The sequence below is a fragment of the Melospiza melodia genome, chromosome 16, assembly GCF_035770615.1.
Source record: "Melospiza melodia melodia isolate bMelMel2 chromosome 16, bMelMel2.pri, whole genome shotgun sequence".
In the NCBI taxonomy this organism is placed as follows: Eukaryota; Metazoa; Chordata; class Aves; order Passeriformes; family Passerellidae; genus Melospiza; species Melospiza melodia.
In genome coordinates, this window is record NC_086209.1 from 4,787,401 (window position 1) to 4,806,040 (window position 18,640).

Sequence of the window (18,640 nt, forward strand, 5' to 3'; positions counted from 1 at the left end):
GCGCGGGCGCGGCCCGGGGGCGGCCCCGGGGGTTGGCCGAGGCTCCGGGCGGGTCTGGCCCCGCTGCCGCACGCGGCGCTGTGTGCCTTCCCCTGCCTGTTGCCTCACGCCGGCCTGCTGGGGTCAGGGCTGCCAGCATTCCGCGGGTGTCCCGCGGTCACATCCCCTGTCGCCTCCTCTTCTTCATCATCCTTCTCTTCTTCTTCCTCCTCCTCCTCATCATCCTCCTCCTCCTCCTCGCTGCCCGAGTCCTCATAAAAGCAGAGGGTGGCCTGCACCGGGAAGTTCTCCAGTAGCTTCTCCCCCACGCTGTACAGGTGGTCAAAGGCCTTGGACTTGGGCCAGAGGAGCCTGTGTGGGGAGAGCCGGGGTGAGCCCCCGCCCGCCGCGCCCCCGCGCCCGCCCGCGGCCCCGGGGCCAGGGCACGTACCTGACCGGGTGCTGGAAGAACGCCAACGCTTTGCCGGGACCGCCGTGCCCCTCCGCTGCCCGAGCCTGGGGAGACACAGCCGGGTGGTACCGCGCTCCCGCTGCCCGGGCTGGCACCGGGGTGCCACACACACAGCGACTTCCCCCTCCCCTGCCCCCGAGCTGAGGCGCTCACAGCCCTGCGGGGAAGCTGGCATCTACCCCCACACCCTCCCGACGGGCTTTTTGCCAGTGTAATCTCTGCCCCGTGCTCCAGAGCAGGTGCCCAGGCATGCCGCTAACGCCCTGAGGAATGCCCGCCCGGCTGGGAACAGGCGGCCCCCTCAGGGCTGCTGTGGCCCTGTCCCCTCAGGGGCTCAGCCTGGTCCGGCCGGTGCTCCAAGGGAGCTGGGCACGGCACGGCCCTGGGACAAAGTACTCCATGGGACAAAGTGACCGAGAGGCTGGTTTGGTGCCAGCAGGGACCCCAGGGGCATGGGGACAGTGCCAAACTCACAGCGTCCATCTCCTCCCGCCGCGGCGCGTGTCCCTCCTGGGCTCGGGGCAGCCACGGTCTCCAGAGAGGAAGGGCTCTAAGGGGGAGAGAGAGAGAGGAACTTCAGCGCCACAGCCACCCACCCTGACCGGCTCCCTTTGCCTTGCTCGGGTGAGGCAGCCCCACAGCCTGACCCGCCCGGCCAGTCCTGCCTGACTGCCAGCACCTCTGCGCCACCCACGGCCGCTGGCATCAGAGGTGTCTCCAGCACCCTCCATGCCATCCATGGCTGATCAGTGTCCCCAGCACCGCAGCCTTCACCCAAACCCATCTGGAGCTCCCCCATCCCTCCTGCCAGCCCCGTTCCCCTGTTACCTTGCCCCTTGTTCCAGCCCCGGGGCTGGGCAGGCACTGGGCACCGGCACCCGGAGCCCGTGGGCAGTCAGGCAGCAGGCAGCAGCTTGCATGGTGGCAGGAGATGCTGTCCCTTGTGACACTGCAGACCCTCGGTGGGGACACATTTATAGCTCTGCCTCGGCCGTGACTCACAAATTCTTTGGGGCTGTGGGGACAGCGGTGTGAAATTTGTCCCAGTTGTGTAAACAGAGGGCCGGGGGGAGGCTGGGGGCGGAGGGGCTGCGATCTCTGGTGGAAAAGCAAAACACAAAAGGGAAAATTTGGACACCATTTGTGAGAAAATCCCCGGGGGGGAACAGGGGAGGGTAGAGACAATTAACAAGGATGATTAAGTGCTCTTTGTAGCCATTTGCATAAGGGAGGCAAGGGAGATGGGAAAGGGATGGGAAATGGTGGGGCAGTATGATGAGCATGGGATTGGGACAGTGCAGTGGGCATGGGATGGGACTGCGTGTTGGGCGTACCATGGGCACAGTGTGGTGGCCTTGTGTTGGGGACAGCACAGAGGGCACGAGGAGGACAGTGATGAGCTACAGTGGTGGCAAGCACAGAGCCACCAGGAGGCAGCTGATGGCTCCAGAGAGGCTCAAGGGCAGACAGGGAAGGAGGACACATTGCAGGGATCGACCCCAGGCACTGTCAGGACAATGGTCTTGCTCAGGCACCCATGGCCCATCACCCCAGGGAGCTGCCAGATCCCATTGATCCCCACAGATGGGAGAGCAAGCACTTGCCAGGGTTCCCTGCCCTCTCCTGTGAGTTTTTGAGATGTGGACCACACCAGGAGGGACAGAAGAGCTCCTCAAAGTGAGGGTGCAAGGCTGATGCAGCCCCTGGTTCCAGCAGAGCCACTCATCCCGTCCCTGCCCACTGCTCCTACCCAAGCACTTGAAGAAAATGCCACTGGCAGCTCCTGGGAGAGTTTCAGTTTGGGACAAGGAAAGAAAATAGCAAATGGTCCCTTCTGTAGCTCTGCTATCAGCATCCAAACACTGCTGTACAAACTCCAGCCAGACCCTGCTCAGCTCTGAGCACAATTTGTCAATAGAGGCCCTGCCTGCCCCTGTCCATCTGTGGCAGCCGGTGAGCAGGAGGGGGCACGGGGCCAGCACGGCTCTCATTACCTTCCCCATTTGCTCCTCATTTGGGCCAGCAGTCTTACAACAACAAACCCCGTGGAGGACAAGCAGGGCCAGGAAGAGTAAACCAAAAGTTCAGGCTGGCTCTGAGGAGTGGGGAGCTCAACCTGCTGGTGTTTCACTGCCCCTCGAACCCCAAAACAGGCAGCACAGCCCAGAGTGGACACATGGATGGTGGCACAGTCACCTGCCAGCAACTAAGGCTGTCCAGAAGGATGACAGCAAGCCTCAAAGCTGAACCCATTAGGTGAACCTACCCCAATAATTCATAGACAACCAGCAAAGCAAGCTCCCCAATCCTTCCCGACACCCAAAGGGTTTAATTCTGATCTGCAATAAGCCTCTGATCCAGGAGATTTGCAGGTGGATTGTGCAAAGCTGGAGCTGAACAACTGCAGCCCCTGATCCCCTGGGCTGGGGCCCTGGCTGCTCACCCTGTCCCGAGCAGCCACCTCCAGTCCTGGGTGACCCCCGGCTGCAGCCACCCCGGGTCCCACCCTGCACCTCCAGCCACCTCCGTAAGTACCTCAGAGCCCCCTCCCTCGCCTTCTGCCGGCACCCAGAGCACCCAGAGCACCCAGGTTTTTCTTTTCTAGGTGTGGGAGGACTTGAGAGCACAGGAGAGCAGACAGAAAGCTGGCAAGCTTTGGTGCCGAGCATTTGAGGTGGCAGCGGGGGGGACGGGAGCAGGGGCAGGCCCCGCGTGGTGGCAGCACGCTCAGCCAGGAGCACTCCCGGGGGAGGGAGGCCACTGGCCGCGATGCCGGGCTCAGCCCGGTTTCGCAAGGCACCACAGGAGGAGGAATTTTTAAACAAAGCAGAGGGAAAACAAACCAACCCTCTCCACCACCTCTGCCAACCTCCCCTGCCTGTGTACAGGGCTGTGGGCGGGAGGTGGCACTGACTCAAAATCCCAGAGGAGCTGCACCCCGAACTGCTCACCCCTCCACAGGACAGGTCTCACCTCCACAGGACAGGTCACCCCGCTTGACTGGCATGCTTCCACAAAGCATCCCAAAGGAGATGCCAGCCCTGATGTAATTCTGCGCTCTGTGGGCATCCAGGCTCTCCTGGGGATGCAGGTGTCACTGTCACATGCGTCCCTCTCCATCCTTGTCCCCAGCAGCTCAGAAAGGCAGATATCCATGGTTCAATCTCAGGTGGCCGTGTCCCTTTATGCCAAAGGAGCCTCAGCAGCTCGGGGTGGGTCGTGGGTGGCTGCAGATACCTCGGGTGAGCCCCATGCAGATGGGGACAAGGTGCCATCCCCTTTCCTCAGCTGGGGGAGCTTTGCCTTCACCACCCGCAGTCACCTCCAGCAGTCCCAAATATGATGGTGCAGCCATGGCTTTTTTGGCTTCCTCAGCTCGAGGCATCACAGCAGACAGGGAAGACTGCTCGAGGAAGGCAGCGGGCACTTTCCCCCCAGCAGCAGCTGGCTCTCCATCCCTGCCCGCGGCGTCAGTGCAGGGGAGGGCTTTGGCGTCCGTCCTGGGCAGCGCTGCCTCTGGAGCCTGCCCGGGGAGATAGCGGGGGTGAAAGGGCGCCTGGCGCTCCTGCACGGGCTCGGGTCAATCGTTAATCGGGAGGGATTGCTTTCCGCTCCCGCAGGTAACTCCCCGGGCTCCCACCCCGCACAAAAGCGGCACCCCCGGCAGCGGGGTGGAGCTGCAGCGCTGCGAGCGGAGCCTCTCGCAGGGCCATGGGAACGTGAGCACACGGCAGGGACCTGGGCGACGAGCTGCGAGCCTCGGCCAGCGACAGAGGTGACAGCCAGCCGCCACCATGGTGTCCATGGGGCTCCAGCTGCTGGGCTACACCGTGGCCTTCCTGGGCTACATCGGCACGCTGACGGCCACGCTGCTGCCCAGCTGGAAAACCAGCTCCTACATCGGCTCCAGCATCGTGACAGCCATCAGCTTCACCAAGGGGCTGTGGATGGAGTGCGCCACGTACAGCACGGGCATCACCCAGTGCGACATCTACAGCTCCCTGCTCAACCTGCCCGCCGACATCCAGGCGGCCCAGGCGCTCATGGTGAGCTCCTGCGCCGTGTCCTCGCTGGCCTGCCTGCTCTCCGTGTTCGGCATGAGGTGCACCGTGTTCAGCCAGGGCTCGCCCGGCAAGGACCGCGTGGCGGTGGCGGGCGGCGCTGTCTTCGTGCTCGGGGGGCTGCTGTGCTTCATCCCGCTGGTGTGGAACATCCACGTGGTGCTGCGGGATTTCCGCAACCCCGTCATCCCCGACAGCATGAAGTTCGAGCTCGGCGAGGCTCTTTACCTCGGCATCATCTCCTCCCTCCTCTCCCTCGTCGGCGGCTGCATCCTCTGCACGTCCTGCCCTGCCCGGGACACCACCACCGCCTACTCCAGCGCCTACCAGCCCCAGCTGCTGGCGAGCAAGAGCCCCCAGCCCTCCGTCAGCCAGGTGCACAAGACCAAGAGTGAAGTCAATTCCTACAACCTGACAGGATACGTGTAGTGGCTGCAGGGGGAAGCAGGCTGGCACCTCCCCGGCCCCCAGGGCAGCCGGGCTGGCACCGAGGGAGCGCGGTAAGAGCAGAGGGCACGGGCATCGCCGTGTGCTTGGGGGGGTTGGCCCCGCTCTCTCCCCGGCATTCTGAGAGCCTGTGTCTGCTCGGAGATCCCAGCCGGTGGCTTACACTGCTGAAGGACCCTGAACCCGCCTCCCGTTCCTTCCTCCGTACAACTCCCGGCGCGGCGGGACCCCAGCCCGCAGCCCAATGACCCTGCCGGCAAAGGGGAGCGGGCTCGTGGCCTCAGGGGGCGGCCCGCTGGCCATGGAGGCACCGCAGCAGGGTCAAGGGCATGTGCGTGGGTCTGCAGGTGCTGCCGGGGGTTGGGAGTGAGTGCTGGTTGCAAACAGATGTCGCAATAAATACGTCTTTCTAGCCACACTGTATCCGAGCTTTTCTCCGGCACCGAGGGGCTGTGGAGGGGGGCAGGATGTGAAAGGTGCCCCTGGCCCTTGCTCTGGCTGCCTCCCCCACCCCACGGCTGATGGCTTTGTCACCCGGGAGCCCCGGCAGGTGGGAGCCCTGCTGAGGGGGAGGAGGGCCACTCCCGGCACAGTTTGTCCCTGGGCACCACGCAGGGACGTTGCCATGCACCACTACTGCCAAGGTGCCAGCAGAGACATGCAGAGCTCCCTGTGGGATAATAACACCTTCCCTCTGTTCCCCCAGCCCTTCTTGCTTCTGGGAGTGCAGGTGTAACGAGGCTGGGGATTCATTGCCCCTGTGTGTGGCACAACCCAGTCCCCGGGTGCTGGGCAGCCCTGGCATTCCCACATCCCCACCCCAATGAGCACTGGCACCCTGGGCACACATGGTCCCAAGGACCAGGGGCAGCTCCTGGCTATGGTGGGGTCTGAGCAGCCCAGCTCAGCTGCAGAGAGGCCTCACAGGCAGGTCCTGAGCCCCGAGGTCCTTGAAGGGTCTGTTTTGGGAGAAAATGCCACCAGTGAGACACTGGAAAGCTGCAAGGGATGGGCAGGCAGGAGGCAATGGTGTGGAGGGACAGGCTGTGTGGCTGTAGCCCTGCACAGGAACATCCACACAGGCTGCTGGTGGCACTGGGGGGTGCTGGCACATGCCAGGCCATGGCAGGAGAGGAGGTGCAGGCAGACCAGCCCCACAGCCCACCAGGGAGCAAGAACATTTGAATCCATGTGCTGTACCACTAACCCAGTGAGAGAACCCCTGCCCTGCTGTGCCACAGCTCAGGGCCACCCAGAGACCACCCCAGGGAGCAGCAGGCCTTGGTCTACCTGCTGACCCCTCATAAAGCAATTTAGATTAGGCCATGGAGAGGAGGGGACCGTGTTGCGCACTCGAACGTCACCAGCGTCACCCTTGCACCAGTGAAACCGTGTTTGCTGTGGGGTTAGCACGCTCCTGATAACATTGGGTCACGCTTTCTCCCCTCCTCAGAGGGCAAGGAGCTACCAGGGACCCACCCTGGGGTGACAGTCACTGAAGGGACCAAGGTGGATCTCCAGGCAAAGGCCAGTGACCCCGTTTCCATGGCCAAGAGACAAAGCACAGCATCAACCCTGGACCAGCTGGGTTATTTATTCCTGCCCTGAGGAAAAGAGTGCCCTGGGGCATGCAAGAGTGCACCTCCCCAGGAGATGCTGCAAGTTCTGAGGGTGCTTTGGCTATAAATTTTAATTTATTATTTTTTCTGGGCAGCTGGTGGAGAGAGTGGGAGAGCAAATAGTTGGCACAAAACGTCACACCTTAAAGAGGAGGAATTCCTGGGCACTGAGTCCTTGCCCCTCGCCTCCCACCCCTGTCTGCAGGCAGAGGCTGTGCTAATTAAACAAAGGGGCATTTGAAACGCTCAGAGCTTGATTGGTGCTGGGCTTATTAATGCTTTAATTCAAGGAGCAGAAGGGAAGCTTCCCCCAGAAGGAAAAAGGTGGCTGGCACAGGCAGAGCTCACAGCTGGGGTACAGAAACACCATCACACTCAACAGGGACCAGGTCCCCAGGCCCCTGGGCCACCAGCCCTGCCACAGGGGAGCCCCTGCATCAAGCACTGGGTGGGTTCAGGGAAGGGAACATTTTTCCCCTCCAGCTTTCCTGGCCTTCAATGTGAATGCACCCAAAGATGTGAAACCTGGCTACAGGGCAAGGCACGGTGACATAGATTTTCCACTTGGGTAGGAGGATGGGGAAAGGGAGGGGAGGACACTGGGTGCACAGCTGTGGTGGCAATGGTTATCTCTGCATCCTGCAATAACCATGTTCTCATTATTGATAAAGCAGGTTCTTGAGGGCAGCCTGGATGTGGCCCAGCCTAGGGACAGAGAGAACAGGAGCCCAGACTGCCCCAGGGGCAGCTCTGCTGATGGGCAGTGTGAGGTAAGGGATGGAGCTCTGACAGCCAGCACAGAACCAGCACCTTGCAGGCTCCTGCCCCTCACCAGCTCCGTGGCAAAAGCTGAGGGTGCTCCAGGATTCCTGCAGGAAAGGCACAGGAGGGCACAGCCAAGTTCAGGACTAGATAGGGAAGCAGGGCTGGGCAGAGGGCTGGGTGGGGAGAGGGCTCTCTCCATCTCAAGCCCCCATCTCACAGGATGGTGTGGTGGAATGGGGAGACTTGCAGCCCTCTCTGGAGGGCCAGGCTGCAGTGACTAATCCCCTGCCATAAGGAAATGAGTCCTTCCCCTCTCTCCCCTCCGGATGATGCCTCGATGGAAGGAGCAATAAAATAATGTGCCCTTATCTTCAAAAGTGATAGAGGCACTATAAACACTCAGTACACCCCAACCCAGGATCAGGGACTGCAACCTCATCAGCTGGTCACGAGAAATGTGCAGAAAGTCACAACTTCTTCTTCCAAAGAGGGAACAGCCCAGCCCATCTGCAAGGGCCCTGCACCCAGCCCTTGCCCACCAAGCACTGCCCCAGGGGCAAGCAGAGCCTCTTCTCATGCAGAGCACTGGGCAGGGATGCCCAGGTTGAAAAGGGCACAGGTTTGCCCTAGAGCCACCAGGATCACACACCTCCTGCCTCCCTGGAGCCCTCCGGACAAGCAGAGCTCATTCTGGCATTCCCAACCTGCTGCTCATCTCTGCTTGGCACAGCTGACCTGGAGCAGCAGCAAACAATCCATGCAAGCTCTCTGGGAGGGCCCATCTCTGCCCACAGCCCCCAGGAATTGCTCAGATAGGAGAGAAGGGAGGGGGAAGGAGGTTCAGGCCAGGTTCCTGATGGGCTGGGGCACTTGGAAAGGACCAGCACATTCCTCCACCCTCTCCCCAGCCACAGCACACACCCAGCTGCCTCCCACGCCGTGCCAGAGCCTCCTGGCCCCTCAGCAGGCCAGGACTGATATGGAACAATGCCCATGGCTCTGCAGCAGCCTCTCAGGAGCAGCAGAGGATGCACAACCAAAAGGGGCTGCTCTGGACACCCCAGATCCTGACTGCCAGGCTGGGCTCAAGTCACACACTGGCAGGAATGGTCTCGGGTTGCTGTTGATAATTGCTGCCCAAGATGTGCAGGATGTCTTTGCTTCAGCCCATGCAACTGAAGAACGAGTCTGGACTCTTCACTTTTTGGTCTTGAGGTTGTTTATTAATTCTTATCTATAAAATTTTCTCTCTGCCCAGCCGAAGTCTGCTCAGCAGGGCAGCCACAGGCACTCTGTGTTGTCCTTTTATACTACAAACTACATATAACATATTTACACTTAATTCCCAATACCCATCACCTATGTTAGACAGTGCACTTCTACTCTAAACCAATCCCAAAGTGCCAACATCACTGCAGAAAATGGAAAACAAGAAGAAGAAGGAGAAAAGCTAGACATGCCCAAGCTCCTCCATCTTGTCCCCATAACCCCCATACCAAAAATCCTAAAATCTTCATTTTCACCCTGTGATCATTTTGTTATTACACCATTCAAACCTGTGTGACTTTCATGTCCTCATACAAAGCTGGCAACTTGCTCCAGGGGTCAAAATCAAATCCTCAGGTGTTCTGGGCTGTGTGCCAGGGTCTCTGAGCCCCCCAGGCAGGGTCCCAGCAACTCTGGACACCCAGAGGGATGCACTGAGTTCCAACAGAATGGGAGAGGCATTCCCTGCTCCAGCCATGCCCCTGAGCCCAGGAAAGAGCCTGATGGATTCAGCACTGGTATCTGTGATGCTCAGCTGGCAATTGCACTCACATTTCACCTCCAGAGGCTGCCTGCCCTCCTGGGGCTGTGGGGATGGCCCTGAATGGAGTCAGGGCACACAGCAAGCACGGGCTGATGGTGCCCAGCTCTTCTGGTCCTGCTGGGACACCTGGCACTGAGCGTGAGGAACAAGCTCCTCTTTGGAAAACACCTCCTGTCAGGGGAAAAACTGATGCACAAACTCATGGCTGTCCACAGCCTCCCAGGTGAGACCTGTTTAAAGGCACCTTAAAGGATCCTCCAGTCTTGGAGGAAAGATATGAGGGCAGAATGAACCCCATGACACTGCAGGGGACAGAGGCCTTTGGAGATTGCTAGAAAGCACCTTCCTGTTTGAACAGCAGCTCAGAAATCAATCAGGAGGGTTATAAAAGGTGTTTATCTCAGAAAAGCTGATACCCATGGAGAGGACACGGATGTTTGATCTTCCAGGCGTTGCATTAACATCACAATCAGATTGTTCCATAATAATTGGAGGCTAATCGCTACTGGAGGAGCTTCAGGTTAGTGATCTCAGCAAGCCTCATGTACCTGCAATCTGTAGCAGCAAAAAAAAGGCTATGTAGTAGAACCCACACCAATTCAGTGAGCAAGGCATACTTTTATAGTGGTAAAACATAAGGTCTTCCACAGATTTTACAGAAGTATTGGGAAAAACATAGTCCATCTCCATAATCTGCCAAAATCTACTTTGGAGAACTGGTTTAGAGAATTGCAGATAAGTGGTAATGGTTCCACAGCATCATGCTGGACAGAAGAGAGGAAGAGCAGAGAATCCCAAACACCTTTGCATGGACAAACAGAGCTGCAACCCTCTTAGCAAGTTTGGAGAATCACCCCAAGCAATCCCTGCCATCCTGGCACCTCCATGCCCGAGGGCACCAACATTTTGGCAGCTGCTAACAAAGGTTCATGCCTAGAAGATGCTCAGACCCCAGGCACAGCTGAGCCCCTCCAGGGTCTCTGCTGAGCACCACGAGTCTGGAAAGGAACAGATCTCCCCATAAGCAGAGAAATCAGTCAGCTTTGGGGCTGCCTTTTATCTCCACTCAGGATTTCAGGGTGTGCTTTGAATGAAGTTTTTCCCTCACTGGCAAGCTAATCTTTCCCTAAGTCAGGTGTCTTTTTTCACAGAACTTACAACACCCTCTATTCCTGGGATGGCCAGCCTGCTAGAAAGGGCTGAGAGCAGAACAAGACTCACGTCACAAGCAGCACGATTGCCTCGAACTTGCTTTCCCAGAAAAGCTGTCTCTCTAGGTTTCTCAGGTCACTGGAGCAAAGTCCCACAGCACCAGCTCTGCCTGGCAGGTGCTCCCAAGATTTCTCCAACAGATGCATTTTCATTACTCAAATTTTTAGCCCTTTCCTTTTGAGGCAGTGGGCACAATTTCAGCCTTCAGTGTTTTTCAGGGCATAGAAAAGCAATTACAGAGCTAAGGGCTGACCTCAGCTATCCCTGGATGCACCACTGTGATGCTGACATGCCCTTTGAACAATTCCAGCACACTTTTACAGGAATGAGGGCACTGCTCTTTGTCTCTGTTCTTCCCCACTGCCACAGGAGCCAGGCACACATCTCACTGATCACTGGAGCCTCTGATCCTCCCACAAATGAGCACCTCCTCCTCAGCCTCCTGCCCTTCCCAAACACCATTTATTTTAATGTTTCCAGATGGTGAACTGGCATGATGTCTCACCCCAGGCCTGGCTGCTGGCAGGGCAAGGCTCACTCCACCTCCATGCTGCTGGGGAGGTGGCAGGGGAGAGATATCAGGGAGACAAACAATTAGCTCCTTGTTTCAAAGCAAGGAGAGCAGGCTTTGGGTCCAGGGATATCCTTGGTGAGGGGAAGGACCCCCCTGTTGCAAGGCAAAGCCCCTGGAAGTGGCTCCCAGAACAAAGTCCCCATAGCCCAGCCAGGGAGCTGCCAGGACCCTGCTAGTGCACAATAAATTTCCACCTGCCTGGGCAGACCTGTGCCTGCAGCTGACACCTCAGGGCCTGCTCACAAACAAGGGTCTTGCTGGGGGTTATGGCCTCATTCCCAAAGCTCAGGGAGCCCCATCTCTCTGCTGTGCTGGGTGATCAGCGTGCCAAGGGCTGATTCCTGCCTTGGGGTTCTGCAGCTGGAAACTCTTTTACCTCACAGGCCACAGGTGCAGCTAATCCAGCCAACTTCAGCACTGAGAAAAATCCCCATGGGGAATAAAGGGGAATAATCAGTGCAAAACACAGTGCAAAGGCAGCCCAGTCCTGTGTGAGGAGACAAGTTTCCTTCAGCTGTCCCTGAGTGCAGCTGCCCTTTCCCATGCAAGATCTTTGCAGAGCAGAGGGAGGCTGCCCAGGAAATGCAGGACTAAAGCTCCAGCTCAGTGATGGGATGAAAAGAGCCACAGTGCCTTCAGCAGAGTGAGCTGAGGGGAAACCCACCACTGCTCTTCCCTGGCTCCTTGCACCCCTGCCTGCTCCTGGACACCCCCATGCCATGCTGGGACCAAGGGCAGGACGGGCTGGGTCCCCACAAGCCTTGCCAGGGCTGCTGGCTGCAGCCACAGGACTTCATGGGGCACAGCACGGTGCTGGCACAGTGTGCACTGGGAGGAGAAGGCTTTACCAAACATCCTTATCTCTGCAGATGCCTTTCTGACCTCCTCACCTCCAATATGTGTTTATCTCCACTACACAATTTAATCCCCCAAACTACTCTGGCAGCAAATTCTGGCACTGGCATCCTCGAGAGAGTTTTGAAAGATGCAGAAGAGAAGTGCCAAGTTTCAAACCCAGCTACTCTGATACCAGCTTATCCAAGGAAAATTAATAGCTGCAGCTTGCCAAGCTACATCCATTTAGGAAACGCTCCATCACAGAACTACTTCGTGTGTTATTTCCTCACACTGGGGAAAACAAATCAGCTCAAGAAATGCCAAAAGACCCATGTATTGCTGTAAGGAGCATATATTTTTATCTTGCTGCTGATGTCAGACACAGAGAGGTGAGAATATGAAGCCTGCTGGCTGTTCACAGGCTGCTGAACGCTTCCGCAGGCTCACGGCTCTCTGCTGATGGATGCTTGCATCAAAGCTGCCCTTTGCTCACCACCTCCTCATTGAGCACAGCCCCTTCCTCTCACTGACTCCTCAGTGTCTGTTTTCTGCACATCACCGTGCTGGGCTTGGCTGGGCACACTGAATTTCCTTCTCAGCAGCTGGGTTTGGTTTTGTGCTGATAAGCCAGGGGTGTTTGAGCTCTCCCTGAGCAGGGCTTGCACACAGCCAGGGCCTGTCCTGCTCCTCACCCTCACCAGAGAGGAGCTGGGGGGCACAGCCAGCACAGCTGATCCCAGCTGACCCCAGGGACACCCCAGACCTGACGGCATCACCCTCAGCACACAGAGCTGGGGAGAAGGAGGAAGGGGAACATTCTGGGTTTGTCTTCCCAAGTAATCGATGGAGCCCTGCCTTCCTGGAGCACCTGCCTGCCACGGGAGGCAGTGCACGAATTCCCTGTTTTGCTTTGCTTGCATACATGACTTTTGCTTTAGTTATTAAACTGTCTTTATCTCAACCCACAGGTTTTCTCACTTTTACTTTCCCAGTTCTCTCCCCCATCCCACCAGTGGGGAGGGAGTGAGCGGCTGCGTGGGGCTGAGCTGCCAGCTGGGGTTAAACCACGACAATCACTCAGCCATGCTCTCCTTTCCCTGGGAGGCAGGAATGAACCAGGAGACAGGTTTTAGCCCAAGGGCTTGACACACGCCATGAAAAACTCCGGGGATGTCTGTGAATAATCTGCTGAAAAACAAGGTCAAGTATGTTAGGGATAAAGTTCAGATCACAGAGCTACTTAAATGGGAGGGAATAAAAAAAGATGCAAAGAGGAGGAGCAGCAGCAGCTAAGATTACGCATATGTGCCGTGAAGAACATTGAGATCAAGTCTGAGGGAGGTGTGGACATTTCCTGCTTTAGAAGCAGCTTTGGAGAAGAAAATAAAGGTCTGTCTTTTCACCCACCCAGGGCTGATGCTTCAAAGCATGATTGGCTTTGGGGATAAAACTTCCCAGAATGGTCAGAAGCATGGATGCTCCCAAGATCATTGGCTGTTTTGTACTTCGGAAAATGTATTTCATGCAACCATAATAACTGGTGCATGCATCCCAAACACTGCTAAAGTAAAACTTCAGCTCACTGCAATATCCTGGTACAGATTCAATCTTCTCAACAGCTCTACTGAAAATTGAATATGATTGGGGTGTAGGCCTGTGGTTTGAGGACTGGCTGGAGAGATGTCAGATGCAAAACACCAAACAATGAATGAAGGTAGGAAATGCTACTTTCAAACCATGAATGGAGGGAGACAAGGGGCATACCTTCAATCTCAAGTGTTCCCACCTGCAGCACTGACCTGGACACACAGTAAACAACACAATCTGAAAAAGTCAGGAGAGGTCACAGAAACAGCTCTGAAATCTCAAAAGATGAGCTGGAAGTGAAACAGGATTCAACCAAGCAGGAGATCAGGAATAGTAGAGACAGACACAGGTCCTACAGACTGCAAAAAACCCCACAGCTGTATAGACATGTCCTTTCTGCCTGCAATAGCAAGAGAGAAAGTTCCTTCTGGTAAGTTGTGAGTTGTAAATGCAGCCCTTTCCAGGAGGAAATGATGTGGCACAACCCTCACCATGCAGCATGGGGGTCTCTGTCCACATCACTGCATTGCTCAACTCTGACTCTCAGGAATTGCTCACAGCACACGTTTGGTGATATCACCTAAGCACTGGTTTCTGTCACATGCCTCATGGCTTTCCAGGTAAAATGACGAGTTTCAGTCAAAGGGGTGATGCTGGCTGGCCACCCACACATCCTCTCCTCCACACCCACGGCCTGGGTGAAAGAATGCACTTCAGGAGGGACAGGGAATGTGTGACTGTAAGGGTGGGCTCTCCTCAGCTCCCTGGAGCCAGTCATTTAAGGTATGAAGGAGGAAATCAGGTTTCAAGATGGAAACCACCTCAGGTTTGAACAACATTGAACTACTTGCACTTGCCCTTGTTTTCTTCCCATGAACCATATACTGCAGGCAGCACAGGGAGCTGGAGCATCTTTTGGGTGCAACCTCTCCCCTTTGTCACATCTGGCTGCTCCCAAACCCCTCATCTTCCTCAAACTCCCCATCATCCTCAACATTTCCAAGTTTAAAGTACAGTCATGTGTACTGTGATATTTTATGAAAAATCACTTCACCAGGATTTCTGCTCCTGGCAAGATGAGAAGCCTCAGCTTCTCCATGTTTTGCTCCTTTGGAATGTGATTTGGAGAATTGTTTACCCAGCATGTGAATTGTTTTTCATTAATGGCCAATCACAGCCAGATGTGTCGGACTCTCTGAGTCTGTCATGAGTTTTATTATTCATTCTTGTCTAGCCTTCTGATGTCTCTCTTTCTTTAGTATAGTTTTAGTATATCATTTTCTTGACTACACTAAATGTGATTTGGTATATTGCTCCTCTGGAATGTGATTGGAGAGTTGTTTACCCAGCATGGGAACTGTTTTTAATTAACGGCCAATCACAGCCAGCTGTGTCAGACTCTCTGAGTCTGTTACAGGTTTTTATTATTTATTCTTGTCTAGCCTTCTGATGTCTTCTTTCTCTTTCTGCAGCATAGTTTTGGGATATGATATGATATGATATGATATGATATGATATGATATGATATGATATGATATGATATGATATGATATAATATAATATAATATAATATAATATAATATAATATAATATAATATAATATAATATAATATAATAGAATATAATATAATATAATATAATATAATATAATATAATATAATATAATATAATATAATATAATATAATATAATATAATATAATATAATATAATATAATATAATATAATATATCAGCCTTCTTAGAACTTGTAGTCAATTCTCCTCTCTCTCCCCATCCTGGGGACCCTCACAACACCACAACAATTGGTGACCACAGCCATGCTGCTGGCTGAAGAAGAGTAAGAAGAGTTTAAGAAGACAAGGCTGAATGAGGGCAGCTGCCAGGCAGGACAGCACCGGCTGGAGATGGAGGGAGCAGGGCTCACCAGAGCGTTCCTCGCAGCAGATCTGAGGCAAGCCCGGCTCAGCACCGCCGGCTGTTCCCATGGCTACCCGGGAAGATAAATTGAGTTCAAGGAACCTCGTGTCGCTACATTATTTAACAAACAGACTGTCACGCTCCAAGGAAAACACAGGCGGGACCCAGTTTAGCAGCTGCGTGGGCTGGACAGACGGATGGATGCCCTCATGGCATGGAAAGGCCAAAATCCAGCTCAGCCCGAGCCTGGCAGCGTGTTAGCCACAAGCAGAGTCCAGTGTGGCCACAGCAGAGCCGTGCTGGTCCTGCAAGCCACAGCTGCTTGTCCAGAAACACAGCCAGACCCTGCACCTTACACAGCCCTGGGTGCCTGAGCTGTTTATGAAAGAATCCAAAGCCTGACTGCAGGAAAGGAAAGGCCTCCCCACCTGCCAGGCTGTGCTCTGGCCAGGCCTCAAAGGCGGCAAAGAGGAAAGGGATGTGGGCACAAAGGAAAGCACAGGAGGGAAAAAGAGCATGGAGGAGTATTGCAGTGCTGTGATGAGGGGAGAAAGAATGATGCATCTGACTCCATGGATATCGAAGGCTAATTAATTACTTTATTATACTGTATTATTCTATACATCTAAAACTGGACGTGCCAAGCACCCAACCCTGCACACACTGCCCAGAATCTTGTGACTGTCCCCCAACAGTCCCAACACACACACACACCTGGCCCTGACAGGCCAAGGAAACAAAACTCCATCACTTTGGGTAAACAATCTCCATATTGCATTCTACTTTGGCACAACACAGGCACAGCAAATAAGGTAAGAATTGTGTTTTCTTTCTCTGAGGTTCAGAGAAATATTCTTGGGAAGAATTGTGCCTTGCAAATCCCAGAAATATTCTTGGAAAGAATTGTGCCTTGCTTTTCTCTGTGAAGAGAAATATGGGGCTACAGAGGAGTTGTAGGGGTGCTGGGAGAGATGAGCAGGCTTTGAGGGAAAAGGCATTGATGGAGCTTATGTTGGAAAAGTGGCTCAGCGTGGCAGCAGTGAGGAGAAACAAGAGGGGTCTGGGGGAAGCTGAGGCAGGGAAAGCAGGAGCAGCAGGAGGGGTTTGGCCCCATGAATGCCCCGAGGCAGCGAGGGATGAGCAGGATGAGCAGGACTGTTCTCACCACACCATGTGTTCAGTGCCGCTGTAACCCAGCCTTTCCCCTTCCCCAAAATGCTGCAGGGAGGAGCAGAAGGTGACCCAGATCGCTCTGTGATCCACCAGCCAGCTGCACAGGGCCGCGGTGCTGGGGTTCTGTGAGATGCCAGCGTCCACAGGGCCATTCCGAGGACCCTTGCAGGGGACACGTGCGGGACACAGGCAGGCCAGCAGTGCCACCGTGTGGGAGCAGGTCACCTCCCTCTGCAGGACACGGGCAGCGCGCTCTGCTCCGTGACAGAGAGAAATTGGAAACACAAACACACATACATCTATAAATAAACGCAGCTCTCACCCTCCCCTTGTCCCAAAACTTGAAAAGAATGAGAGATTTATCCAGAGAAATTTTCTCAGCCAGAAACCTGCTCCTTGCTGGAAGCCAAAAGACTGTGTTGTCTCTCAAGCGATTTTCAATAATGCCCAGAAAAATAACTCTCTTTTACCAGGCACTGGAGTGAGGCTGACAGGACTGTAAATACCAGGGTCTTCCTTCTTGCTCATCTTGAAAACCAGGACTTTGGCCAGCTTCCAGTGCGCAGGGACCTCTCCAGGCTCCCAAGACTTGAAAAATAATGGAGAGAGATCCTGTGATGACGGCCCAAGCATTTTCATTTCACCCTGGGATGAACCCCATAGATTTATGGGGTTAAGAATTGTGCCCCATAGATTTGTGTGCATCCAGTTGGAGCAGCAAGCCTCAAACACGTCCAGTTTGGGCTGAGAGTTTATCCTGCCCCTAATCACAGCTCCAGGGCTCATCTGATGTTAATGACAGAGGGGAAGAAGGTATTAGACATCTCTGCTTTGTCCATGTCCCTGTTTGTGAGGTGTCTGACCTCATCAAGTGCAGACTGATGTGATCTCTGAACCTCTTTTTGCTGTTAATATGTTTTAATAAGTCCTTTTTGCTGTCTTTCACAGCACTGGCAAGCTTGAACACTGATCAAGCTCTGGCCACATGAACTGTTGAACAGCATCTCCCTCATTTTCCTGTGTAACCTGTCCTTGCTTCCAAAGTCCATACACTGGGCCTTTTGTTCCCCCAGAAACGAGTCTCTATGGCAATAACCTGTATTTTCTCTCCACATGAGTGATTCTGATATGGAATGCAGGTCAGCTTAACCTTGTTGATGCCTCCAACCTCAATGGAGCACAGTTCTCAGCACTGGTTCCACTTGCAGAGCCTGGTATCTCTGACCCAAGGGCACCTGGTGATCCCAGAGGAGCACACAGAGAAATGCAATTTAACCTTTCTGTGCAGCACAGAGCACTGGGAACAGCTGATTCCAGGGGAAGGCACCAGCACAGTCAGGAGTGACAAGGAAACAGTGTGAGGAGAATTCTCTCTAGGCACCACTGTCCATTTGTGTCAGTATCCTGAAGCACAAGGTAAAAATCTGGCATGTAGGGGTTTAGAACAGAAATGTAATTATCATTTTTCTGGCAGCCACAAGTACTACAAAGGTGTTTTCACTGAACTTTCCAACACATTCATAGGTCCCCATCTCAGACAGTGCTGCTAACTTTGACATTGCTTCCTTCTGTTGAAAAGTGCCTTTATTATCTGGTTTCTAAGTTATAAAAATTTACTTCTTGGCCTCCAGAGCCAGCTGGTTTCCTTTCTACTTAATGATAAAGGCTATCTTATCTGGCTTTATGGAATGCTAAACTTCAACAGCTAACAGCCATTAAGCCATATGAACTGGTTGCACCCTGGAATTTGTTGATCAGAGAAATAATTTTCCTTCAGTAGTATCCAGATAATTGTCATTTGAGCAGAAATTTTGGTAAGGAAGTAAAACTTCTTGTACTACAACAAGTCAGGAGTTCTCAACAGGAAATTAATTTTTCTATTGATGTTTTGCCATTGGAATGTAACTCCATCAGCACATTAAACTAAAACCCACCCAATTCTCTAGAAATGATCTCAGTGAAATGGATGGATTCCTCTGGAATGAAAGGCTGTTATTCTAAACAGGAAAAAAGAGGTCAAGCAGTGATCAAAGAAAGCAGGCAGTGGAAAAAGTTCCCGATTTAATGTCGCCTTTTGAATGAGAGGCAGGTATTGGCAGGTACGTGTTCCTGTCCCGCAATTCCAGCCTGGTGTCCCCTGTCCCGCACCCCTGTTCCGCTGTCGCCTGTCCATCACTCCGCTCTCTC

The 18,640-nt window shown here is 54.2% G+C and overlaps 2 protein-coding genes across 2 annotated transcripts; one reads left to right on the plus strand and one right to left on the minus strand.

The window, feature by feature from the left end:
• Positions 1 to 88: 88 nt before the first annotated feature.
• RIPPLY1 (ripply transcriptional repressor 1) lies at positions 89 to 1,191 on the minus strand. Its single transcript, XM_063170903.1, has 4 exons — positions 1,099 to 1,191; positions 926 to 1,001; positions 431 to 539; positions 89 to 351 (listed from the first exon to the last, which is right to left on the minus strand). Exons 1-4 carry the CDS (start codon positions 1,189 to 1,191, stop codon positions 105 to 107), a joined length of 525 nt encoding a protein of 174 aa, XP_063026973.1. The 3' UTR covers positions 89 to 104.
• Positions 1,192 to 4,053: 2,862 nt separating this feature from the next.
• Positions 4,054 to 5,382, plus strand: CLDN2 (claudin 2). The gene has a single exon (XM_063170940.1). The coding sequence runs from the start codon at positions 4,246 to 4,248 to the stop codon at positions 4,939 to 4,941; it is 696 nt and encodes a 231-aa protein (XP_063027010.1). The 5' UTR covers positions 4,054 to 4,245; the 3' UTR covers positions 4,942 to 5,382.
• Positions 5,383 to 18,640: the final 13,258 nt, after the last annotated feature.

Coding starts and splice junctions, on each gene's coding strand:
- RIPPLY1 (XM_063170903.1), bottom strand. CDS start 1,191: ATGGATGGCATGGAGGGTGCTGGAGACACCTCTGATGCCAGCGGCCGT. Junction 540..925: donor GGCGGGAGGAGATGGACGCT/GTGAGTTTGGCA, acceptor CCCCGGTGCCAG/CCCGGGCAGCGGGAGCGCGG. Junction 352..430: donor TTCTTCCAGCACCCGGTCAG/GTACGTGCCCTG, acceptor CTCCCCACACAG/GCTCCTCTGGCCCAAGTCCA.
- CLDN2 (XM_063170940.1), top strand. CDS start 4,246: ATGGTGTCCATGGGGCTCCAGCTGCTGGGCTACACCGTGGCCTTCCTG.